Source organism: Ziziphus jujuba, chromosome 9 (genome assembly GCF_031755915.1).
Source record: "Ziziphus jujuba cultivar Dongzao chromosome 9, ASM3175591v1".
Lineage (NCBI taxonomy): Eukaryota > Viridiplantae > Streptophyta > Magnoliopsida > Rosales > Rhamnaceae > Ziziphus > Ziziphus jujuba.
In genome coordinates, this window is record NC_083387.1 from 10,762,005 (window position 1) to 10,773,943 (window position 11,939).

The 11,939-nt window shown below is 32.7% G+C and overlaps 1 protein-coding gene and 1 pseudogene across 1 annotated transcript; both read left to right on the forward strand.

Moving 5' to 3' along the window:
* The first annotated feature begins 597 nt into the window (after positions 1-597).
* Positions 598-707, forward strand: LOC112489446 (U6 spliceosomal RNA; annotated as a pseudogene).
* A 4,070-nt stretch (positions 708-4,777) lies between these two features.
* On the forward strand, positions 4,778-10,576 carry LOC107435565 (extra-large guanine nucleotide-binding protein 1). The gene is made up of 8 exons (XM_016047199.4): positions 4,778-6,485; positions 6,589-6,726; positions 6,827-6,931; positions 7,018-7,191; positions 7,474-7,645; positions 8,433-8,665; positions 8,858-9,018; positions 9,655-10,576. The coding sequence occupies exons 1-8, from the start codon at positions 5,394-5,396 to the stop codon at positions 10,250-10,252; spliced, it is 2,673 nt and encodes an 890-aa protein (XP_015902685.3). The 5' UTR covers positions 4,778-5,393; the 3' UTR covers positions 10,253-10,576.
* Positions 10,577-11,939: the final 1,363 nt, after the last annotated feature.

Consider the following 11,939-nt stretch of genomic DNA (forward strand, 5'->3'; position numbering starts at 1 on the left):
TCTTTTCCGATTGTTGACTTTTTTTTTTTTTTTTTTCAATTTTAATTTTTAATCCGAGCATCCGGCTCAAATGCTGAAGGTTAAAAGCTTATAAGTAAATAATAAGGATTGCATGAAATTGCTAAAGGCCATTTTGTAAAACAGATTTTTATTTTACAAATTGAAAATGACCAAAAATGCATTTGATAATTCTTTTTCAATTATAGAATTTAAAAAACAAATTGAAAATATTTTTAAAATATAGATAAATTTAGAACACACTACAAAGATGTGTTACATATATTTAGAAAATTTTGGAAATAGAGATATTAAAGGGAATAGATAATATTTATCATTTCAAATTCAAAAAAAAATATTTATTTTATATATATATATATATATATAGCCAGTATCTTATTAGGATATCCTGATTTTTTTTTTTTCATCAAAACATTTTTTATCAACATTTTAATTTAAAAATAGATTTGAGGTTTATATAAGTTTGATAGGATTTACTTTACTTTTTTAGGGTTTTAATATTTTAATAAACTTATGTAAATCTCAAATCTATCTTTAAATATTAGCTTCAAAGGCATATAAGGAAGACCTTAAAGGAAAGTCCATTAGAGTGCTGGGGACATTCAATATAAGTGGAACAATATAGAGAAGATTAGCATAGCCTTTGCGCAAAGATAACACGCATAAATCGAGAAATGGCATAAAAGAATATATTCGTTGGAAATGTGCTAGTGAGAATGTTGAGCTTAAAGGGGTGAATTAAGAGGTATTGACAAGCAACTTGATATTTAATCCCATATCACTCAGGTGTGGATAATGAGATGATTCAAATGTAATGACAGTTATTTTAATAACAACGAGATTTTTCAAAGTAGATAGCTTTAAGCTTCGAAAGAACTGTAAATTTAAATATGCTCAAATAAGAGTAATCTAAGGATGGATAACCTTCTGAAAAACTCTAAATAAAAAACCAATTAAGGATAATCAAGCAAGAGTGGTCCAAAAATAATGACACGCATAAATCGAGAAATGGCATAAAAGTATGTATCCACTAGAAGTGTGTTAGTAAGGATGCTGAGTTCTAAAGGGGTGAATCAAGAGGTACTGACAAGCTATTTGGTGTTTAATCCCATATCATTTGGGTGTGGATAATGAGATGGTTCGAATGTAATGATAGTTATTCTTATAACACCGAAACCTTTTTAAAGTAGATGCTTTAAGGTTTGAAAGAAATGTAAAATTAAACATGCTCAGATAAGAGTAGTCTAAGGATGGTGACCTTCTAAAAAGTTTTGAACAAAAAACCAATTAAGGATGGTCAAGCAAGAGTAATCCAAAAATGGATGATCAATTGAGAAGCTTTGAACAAAAAATTTCATATCAATCTTCTAATACAGTAGCTAAATTGAGGATAATATCGGTAGAATGTGTAACCTCTTAGGAAGTTATGAACAAAAATTTCCATATTGACCTTCTAGTACAGTGGCTAAATTAGCATTGACCAAAAAATACCATATAAATCTTCTAGTGTGGTGGCTAAATTAAGGACAATATCAGCTGGATGAGCGATCTTTTAGGAAGTTATGAACAAAAAATCTCATACCGACCTCCTAGTGCAGTGGCTAAATTGGAAATTATCGACAAAATGATAGGTCTGCCAGTATAGAGGGAGTCCCTGATAAAAGATTGATTATAGATATGTATTTTCAGTTTCTCATCTGAACATCTTTTATCAATCTTTAGATTTTTTCAAGGGTTGAAATTTAAATATGGATTTAAGATTATATGAGTGATGATAGCATTTACTTTGTCCTCTTAGGATTTTAATGTTTTACTAAACTCGTATAAACTCCAAATCCATTTTTAAATTTTAGCCTTTAAAGAGTTTTAAAAGTTCATAAATGATGTCCTAAATGAAAAATCCATTAAGATGTCTTGATGAAAGATTGACTATAAATATATTGGTCAATTCCTCATTAGAACATTGTAATGGATTTTCCATCACAACATCTTTTATTAGTTTTTAAATTTCTTTTTCCATTTGAACATCTCTTATTAGTCTTTGAATTTCTTTAAAGACATGAGGTTTATATTTTTTTTCATATAAATATATAATATATTTAACATTTATCAAACATATTTTACCATTTTTATTTTCATAAAATATTTTTTAAATATCGAACATTTTTTAAAATTCTAAATATACAAAATCAAATTTGTCTTTTTCATTTTACAAATTGATTTATAAAAATGGTTTTAGAAAATATTGCCGAACAGCTATAATTATTTGAACCTTCTCCAGTGTTTTTTTTTTTTTTTTTTTTAATTGGAAAACTCTTTTTATTGGAAACTTCTCCATTTTAAAGTCAAAGTCTACTAGTTGGGTGGCAACCCGCAAAGGGGGCCTGCTCGATGTTGATTGGATAAAATGATGAACTGAGGCATAACATTCATAGAAGGGTTTAGCCAGATTTAGCCACTTGGCACAAATTTTGACCTACTCCAATGGTACTAATGGTGGTGGCTACAATTATATACATAGGTTTTGTATGTATATATGTATGTATGGATTTATAAAGATTTTAGGACGATGAATATTAGTGAATGCAACATGACTTCTTTAATTAAAATAAATAAACAAATAAATCATAGAACACTACATTTTCTGGGAACGCTGAAGTCAATGTTCTTAGTTAAGAGGTCACCCACTCAACCGGGGGAAGCAAAAAAAAAAAAAAAAATTAATGAATGAAAACTGTTTTAATCCATAATTCGTATTGGTCAGAAATTCAATGCAAGTTTTTTTTTTTTTTTTTTTTTTTTTTTGCTAAGAAATATGTTCAACTAGCATGTTAATTATCCTGCATAGAGAAAATTTGTATGAAAAGTAACTATATTGCAAAAACAAAACTAATAAAAGTAGCTTTACAAATACTTAATTCTTACATATATAGAACCTAAACAAAAAATATTACACTGATCACCTTCCACTTATTTTATGTAATACGTCAGCTCATTTTGATAAAATAATAAAGAAATCAAAGAATACTCGAGGAAGATTTTAAACCTTGTAGAAAAAAGCTGTGCATTGAATTATATTCGTCGAAAATATATATGGTCAAATAAATAACTAGAGAAAGGAAGAAATCCATTAAAGAAAAAAAAGAAAAAAAAAAAAAAAGGACTTCGGCTAGAATAGTTGATACTTATAAGAGGACTTATTAGCAAGGACAAATATTAGTCCATTGGAACAAGTAAGCTGACCAGGTGTTTGGAGACATTGATTGAACTGCATTTTGAGTTTCCTGGTTGTGTTTTGGTTGAATTATCTTGGCATGAGATTTAATTAGTTTGGAGAATTTGGAAGCTGGAATATCAAATGTGCTTTTTTTTTTTAAATTTTTTTTCTTATGTGCATGGACTAGATAAAAAAATAATAATAATAAAATCAAAGTAGATGATTAATTTGTTGATGATACAGCTTTAATCCAAGTGGTATATATTGATTATTTTACCCCCCCAAAAAAAAAAAGTATATATTGCTTAGTACATTTTTCAATGGTATGGTTTATTTTATTTTTATTTGTTGGGAGAGATTGCTGATATAGGTTTTTGTATCTCATTTCGATGCCATTTGTTTGTCAAATATTTTTCTGCATATATAGAACTTGCCCATGTATACAATTTAAAATTATACTCTCAATTTATAATAAAGAACTATGATGTCAACTAGAAATGTAGTTGGAGATAGTTACGAAAACTTAAATAATTACCACATCATTATTCCTCCCATTATTAGTTCCATTGAAATTGTTTATATGATATGAAATCTTATATTCATGAACCATAAAAAATGTCTAAACCAAGGGCAATAACCCCGATGGAGTTTTTTAAATATTGCAAATTATAGTATTCTATATATATATGTATTTTTTTTTTTTTGAGATAAGCTATATATATATATATATGTTTTTGGGTAATGATCGATATGATAGTATGCTATATATATATATATATATGGATTAAAAATAAATAAAACTTTACTGGTTGACCCCCTTAGAAATTTTGAGATTCGTATTTTATGGATTATATGTTTAAGTGTTAAATCTTTGAAATTTGCATCCAAATCCAAAAAATATCTTTAAAGTTATTAATATTATTTTTTAATCATTCCAAAAGATTGACTTCATATGCTATTTTTGGGCCCAGAAATTAAATTTAGAAGTCACTTATATTTAATAGTCACCAATGAAACGATTAAATCAATCAACCTCGATCACTGTCATCATTAATTTGATATATTAAGTACAATTAAGTAAATTAAGCATATTAGTGAGAAGTCAAAATGAGATTAATTCCATGTAAATTTAAAACATAACCAAAACTCAAATAATAAAAAACAAATTAATCCGTGTTATAAAAATAAAAAAAAAACAAAACTCGGTGACACGGTTTATACGCACCTTTGCAAAGCTCAGAGAGAGAGAGAGAGAGAGAGAGAGACAGAGTCAAAGTCTGACCAGGCCATTGTCTGCGCCATCAAATAGAAAAGAGTGGGAAGACAAATTCAACGTTTTCAAATAAATTTTGGCGTGTGAAACAAGTGACAGTGCGGACACCTGATTTTACTCCTCTGCATCACGAACATCATATACATTCAAATATAATATTGTACATTTCGCTGAAATACTGCCCTCGAGGTCATTAGAGGTATTGAATGTACAACTACATAAGAATAAAAGAGAGTTTGAACAGGGGTTTTCCTGGAAAGTTTTGCAGAGAAAAAAAGCTACCAATCTGTTGGACTTCTTCCATCAAAACATTTTTGGAGGTATTTGCTTCGGTCAGAAATTCCAAGCAATTTCGTCTTTATCGCGTGGGATGTCTAAAGGGTCCTCGCAGTCCTCTTTCTTAGTCTGCGCCTCCTCTCTCTCTCTCTCTCTCTCTCTCTCTCACCTGACTTTCATGGCAGCCGACCACTTTCACTCCTCTCAATAAATTTTCCATGGATGATTTCAGTCACCCCCGTCTCCCCTCACCTCCACATTTCTCTCTTTCTCTCTCTGTCTGATCAGACTTAGAAACAACAACTGTAAAAATTTCAGCTTTTGCATCTTTTGGGTTGCTGAATTTGGAGTTTCTAGCTCGTATTTGGATGTTTTTAGATTGATGGGTTTATGACAGTTAGTTTTATTTTATTTTAGTCTTTTCCTTGATGGGTTTTCTCAAGGAAATGATTAAGCTTTATGGGTTTGTGATATTTTAATGGTTGAGTGGGAGTTTCTTCGGAATCTTCAGGTAGTATTAGAATGAAAAGTGTCTTTTTTTGTCGCTGAAAAAAAAAAAAAAAAAGAAAAAAGAAAGAAAGGGAAATTTTTTAGCTAGAGAAAAGAAAAATGGTTGCACTTTTGAGAAAATTTTATACTTTTGCAACTTCAAATCCTCTTCCTGCTGCTGATAGTGATGAAGATTTTAATTTTGACTACTCCATTGCCATGGAGTATCATGGTCCTCCTGTTGCTTATGATATTCCACAGGCACGTCCCATTGACATTCATCAAATCCCCACTGCAGCTGCGGTTGCTTCAGCTTCTCTGCTGTCTAGTTCCCTCCCAGTAATCCAACCAATTGTAAGAACAAGTCAGATTGGAAAAAAGACACAGAACAAAGTCAACAAAGAGGAGGAAGCAGAACAAGTTTCACCATGCTCAGCAATCTCTGCTGCCGAAATAGGAATTGTTGGCGGTGGTGGTGGTGATGGAAAAAGTGTTGGAAGTTCCCGTTTGGTGGAAAAAGGTGCGGGCTTTGAAAATTACATGAACCCTGAGAATTGGGAATCCACAGAATCTGGAACAAGCTCAAGGAGTCTTTCCTCTGAGGTTTTTTCTCACAAGGAGTGGGAAGAAGAAGAAGATTGTGGTGGTGGTGGTGAAAGTCCTCAGCATGCTAGAAAGCAATCGGTTGTGACTTTCAAGGATATCAATTCCGATGACATAGTTGTGGAAGAAGAATATGATCGATCAGAGGAGGTTGAGAGTGCCCAGGAGAGACCTAAAGCTGAGAGAAGTGGGGGTAAAAAAGGGTCTTGTTATAGATGCAATAAAGGAAACAGGTTCACTGAGAAAGAGGTTTGCATTGTTTGCTGTGCCAAGTATTGTTTCAAATGTGTGCTTAAAGCAATGGGATCTATGCCTGAAGGTAGAAAATGTGTCACTTGTATTGGTTATAGGATCGATGAAACGAGAAGAAGGAAGCTCGGGAAATGTTCTAGGTTGCTCAAGAGATTGCTTACTGATTTGGAAATTGTACAGATAATGAAATTTGAGATATCTTGCAAAGTGAATCAACTACCTGGGAATCTAGTTTTTGTGAATGAAGAGCCTCTTAGTCAAGAAGAGCTTGTGAGATTGCAGAGTTGCCAACATCCGCCAAGAAAGCTAAAACCAGGTTCATATTGGTATGACAATATGTCAGGCATGTGGGGAAAGGTGTAATTGAACTCTGAAAGATGTTTCCTTTTTTTCTTCTTTTGCATAATATGTAATTTTATGTTAAGCTTCTGTTTATTGTTCTGGTTTAATACTGAAACAGGAAGGACATAAACCTTGCCAGATAATTAGTGCCCATCTAGAAATCGGGGGTCGCATAAAGCAAAATGCTAGCAAAGGCAACACAAATGTACACATAAATGGTAGAGAGATTACTAAAGCTGAGCTCCAGATGCTGAAGGTTATTATGCTGGACATAGTCAACTTTCATGTGGATTATAGTCATACAACTTCTAAAACTTCATGATATCAAAGTGTCATTTTTGTTGAATTTATTGTAGCTTGCAGGCGTTCCGTGTGAAGGTAAGATTAACTACTGGGTGAGTGAAGATGGGTCCTATCAGGAAGAGGGAATGAACAATGTAAAAGGGAAAATATGGGACAAGGTACATTTGCATATTGAGTTGCAATAACAATTTGTTTTTTTTCCTAAATATTTATGCATTGAACTTCCTATTTCTTCTTTGTATAGACTGGAATCAAGCTGGTTTGTGCTTTATTGCTTTTGCCATATCCTTCTGGTCCTCCAAATCCATCAGCGGAAGAAGGGGATAGAATTCTTCCAACTCCCTTTGAGGAAAAAAAGCTTAAAAAACTTCTTTTAGTTGGGTCAGATAAATCTGGCACAAGTACCATATTTAAGCAGGTTAGCAATATTTGAACAGCTGCATCTATTGAAGGAGATATTGATGTATAATAAATTTTTCTATGCTGAAAGACTCATAACTTTGTTCCTTACATTTCTGCATAATTGATAAGTGTAATTTGTTGATGATGACCATTTTTGCTTTTCATTATATCAGATGTTTAACACTTTCAAATGATTACAATTGATAACATTTTTATACAGTTAAACTCGATAAATTTTTATTTTCTTCAACTTGAATGATGATTTGATTTTGGTATACTTATTACCTTCTGGTTATAGGCCAAGTTTATATACAAGGTTCCTTTCACTGAAGATGAGCGTGAAAACATTAAATCTGTGATCCAAAGCAAGTTGTTCTGCTATCTTGCTCTTCTGCTCGAAGGGCGTGAACGTTTTGAAGAAGAAAGTTTGATTGAGACAAAAAGACATGTAATAGATCCAGGTTCTTCAGGTACATTGAAAATTGTTGTTATCCTGTTTCCCTTCTCCGTTATGTTTTTATGAATAGACATTTTAAATTGAAGTTTCATATGAAGGTGCAAACCTTTTTGATATTATGCTTCCTGGAAAGAACTTCATGTTGATGTCATCCAAATGGTTGATCAACTCACTAAGCTGCCATTTGATAATACTTATTTTCTTCTTTTGACCTGGAAAGCTTCATACTTGAGGATGCTTTCTGGAATATATAGAATAGCATTATGTCAAATTTCCACCTAACAAACAACCTGAGAAAACAATAAGATTTTATGAACATTGGTCGAAAGGCAGTAGAAACTCTCATAGTGAGAAATATAAAGAGATTGAAGCTTCCTTTGACCGCTAAGCTATATGGTTCTCAAGTCAACTGACAGCTTGTGACAAATACAGAGAGCTCTTGATTCTTAGGCCGATGCTTGTCATCCATAAACTACTAAAATGATTTTTTGTTTGGAAACTCGGTACCTTTTGTGTTGATCTTCTCCTTAAGAATGCATTTGGTACTTTATGGATTGCAGGTTATTTCATACTTGTCTGTTTTTCACTACATGCACTCATACAAGTTGGAGTGCTTGGATAGACACATCCACAAGAAATTGGTAATCAAATTATCAGTGAGATAAAAAAAAAAAAAAGAAAAAAGAAAAAAGAAAAAAGAAAAAAAAACGACAAACAAAAGTTGATGACATTTTGCATGACCTGTGATTGGCATTTTTGGAGTATCATCTGTGTTCATTAATTGCTAACATGGAATGCAGACCAGAATGAAGTTACAACAATTTATTCCATTAGCGAAAGGCTAAAAGCTTTTGTGGATTGGCTGCTCAAAGTTATGGCTTCAGGTAATTTGGAAGCCACATTTCCAGCTGCTAATCAGGATTATGCACCATTTATTGAGGAGTTGTGGAATGATGCTGCCATCCAAGCTACCTATAATCGAAGGAATGAATTAGAAACACTACCTGGAGTTGCTACATATTTCCTAAATCGGGTGAGGACATGCTCTTTAATTTACTTTGTTTACTATCAATTATGAAAATATTAATACCATCCAAACTTATGGACACATCAACGACTATATTGATATATTTTAAAATCAATGGAAAAAAAAATGATTATATGTAATCACTACGACATACGTGTTGTGTTACTTGTGTACTTAAAAAAATGCCGTCCTTTGCAGGCTGTTGAGATTTTGAGGATGGATTATGAACCCTCTGATATGGACATCTTGTATGCTGAGGGAATTAGCTCTTCTAACAGCCTTATGTCCATGGAATTCTCGTTTCCAGAGTCGATACATGATAATTTGGAATCTATTTATGAGCATGATCTGTCAATGAGGTCAGTTCTCCTGTAATCATTTTTTTGTATAATAGGGAATTGTGATAAAATCTCTTTATCACTAATTACTAATAAATTCAATGCAAATTCACTTTCTCTATATGGGCAGAAAATTGTTTTACACTTCAGATCAGTTTCAACCTGGACATATAATCATCAACAGATTCAATGCTACAAATCTTATGCATGTTTAAGGCTTAAAATACTTGCAAAAATACATAGTGGAGTCTATATATGTTTTGCCAATTGTGGGTCCATGGACAGAAGAATTTGTTGATAACAAAATTCTTCATATAGCTTCAAATTTTCAATTAAAGCATTTAAGTCTGAGCATGAAGACACCCACCTTCTTCAATTCTTCAAAAATACAACAATTTTATCATCTTTCTCATATGGCCTTTTATCTAAACAATCCTTGTCTGCCAATCTCTTACTTGCTGTCAACAAATAATAGTCTTTCATACTTAAAGCTTCAGACGCTGTTAAAGTTTATGTTTGAAATTCAGATTTGACTTTCTCTCTTGGGATAAAATATTTTTCATAAGAAGCCTTGAATGTTTGTAATGCCTGATTAAGAAATGGCTAATAACATTTAAATTTGAGCTTGTTACTCACATCAAGTCCTTGGCAATGCAGATTCCAGCTTATTAGGATACATCCCAGCAGCCTTGGTGAACACTGCAAGTGGTTGGACATGTTTGAAGATGTCGATATTGTCCTTTTTTGTGTTTCGTTGGCTGATTACGACGAGTTTTTTGAAGATAATAATGGAGTTTGCATGAACAAGATGATGGCAAGCAAGCAACTTTTCGAAAGCATTATTACTCATCCATTGTTTGATCAGAAAAACTTCCTTCTAATACTCAACAAGTATGATTTACTTGAGGAAAAGATTGAAGAGAAAATTCCTCTTTCTCGATGTGAATGGTTTCGAGAGTTCAATCCAGTGATCAGCAACAATCCTGGAAGTAGTAATAATAACAGTACTAACCCTCCCTTAGCTCACCGTTCCTTCCAATACATAGCAATGAAGTTCAAAAGACTCTTCCACACATTAACAGATCGAAAGCTGTATGTTTCGGCAGTTACGGGATTGGAGCCTGATACTGTTGAGGAAGCTCTCAAAAATGCCAGGGAGATCCTAAAATGGGTTGAAGAGGAACCTAAACGCAATGGTAATGAGGCATCTTCCACTAGCATTGATGCAAGCTCTTCCTCTAGTAACCAGAAATGACTCCTAGGGCTTCCTTTTCAACATTCCTCCTCTATGTCGGTGAAGCGGGGAGTCTCATAATCATCCTTTGTAATGCAATTTGTTGTGTATATATATATATATATATATGTATATGTGTTCACGAGCTCATACACACATACGGCTACAGAAGAAGAAAAACTGCATTTTCTTTTCATTTTTGTACCCTTGGAAATAAAGCATAGATGTGTAACATGTAACAAGTTTGTTGTAAAGTACCACCAACATTTCCATCGTAACTATTTTTATAGATGCAGTTTTAATATTCAAGAAACTGAATTCGAATTCCACTCCTATTAAATTTTATTTTTTGTTTAATATTCCTTTCTGATTTCCCCTTATATAAATTGATTACCCAAGTCAATGAAATCATGTCGCTCTTGTTCCCACAAATTAAAAAAGCTGATTTGGGCTTGTTGCAATTGGATTTCAAATTGGATTCATTGCTAAAATTCCAAATCATACATGCTCAAATGATAAATCCATTTGACTCTCAAGAATACCCTTGTTAGTAAAAGAAAAAATTTTCCTTCATCACTTGCATAAACTTCACGTTTTGATTAAGAAAAAATAATGAAAGAAAATACAACTTATTTGACGTTAATAAAGGATCTCCTCCTTCCCACTTCATTAAACTACCAAAAGAGATTCATTTTCCATGGCCAAAAAAATGGCCCTATGAATTATGAACCTCAATACTACACTACAGATATACACAAATGCATACAAAAACAGAAACTAATTCTCCAACAAGAGTGCTTGTTCATAGAAAACCATTATCACAAAGGTGCAAATCGGTCCATAAGCAAAAACACAACAGGGTCTTCAGACAGCGTATAGTCTTTCTGAACCACCTTGCTGAGCTCTTTCCTACTTTCCTTTGCTCCTTCTTCTTTAACTTGACCTCTTTCTCTGGTCTTTGACAAGATAGATGTTTTCCTAGCTCCTCCTTCAACCTTCTCTCTGAGCTTTGTAAGCTCACTCATCCATACCTCCACCATAGCAGACATTTTTCCACAGGAACCAAAAATAAGAAATCTGTTTTTTGTAATGTTAAAAAAGCTTTTTCCTTTACTGGGTTTTGATTGAAATGAGAAAACAGAAAATGGGTATTGGGGGTTTTATATAGAAAAAGAAGAGAAAAGCAGAATCCAAAGGCTGTTTTGATCTTGATCAAAATCACAAGGCTGGAGCAGCTGATTTTGGTGGAACAGTGTTTTGGACAGATGTAAAAAATTCAATGGGCGAAGCATCCCTTGGATATACTGTTGTAGCACACGGAATATAATAATGGGGATATCTTTAGAAAGAGAAAATTCTAGTCGGTGTTTGTTTTGGGGTTGTGTGGCTGTGAGTGTTTTTTGTAGCATTTGTGAATCAAAAACTGCCGTGTGGGGACTCTTTGTTCTGACATTTATATTGTGGGCGTCTAAATTTCCACGGGAAAAAAGTTGTAAGATAGATATTAATTGCTTCTCCATGTTCATAATGGATCATAATGCATGTTTGATCTGATCTTGTTAAGCGGTGTTCTAGTTTGCTGTTAATTATTCTTTGATGTAACGATGATAACACGCCATTTATGCAAATTACCATTAGTAATTTGACATGTAATTTTTTTAAATAAAAATCTCACTAATCTACAAAATCATTTAAATGTACTGGCATA

Bases quoted from the DNA above. Each gene is read 5' to 3' on its own strand.
- LOC107435565 (XM_016047199.4), top strand. From the start codon at position 5,394: ATGGTTGCACTTTTGAGAAAATTTTATACTTTTGCAACTTCAAATCCT. The intron at 6,727-6,826 runs GTTATTATGCTG...AATTTATTGTAG, and splicing joins CTGAGCTCCAGATGCTGAAG to CTTGCAGGCGTTCCGTGTGA. The intron at 9,019-9,654 runs GTCAGTTCTCCT...TTGGCAATGCAG, and splicing joins GAGCATGATCTGTCAATGAG to ATTCCAGCTTATTAGGATAC.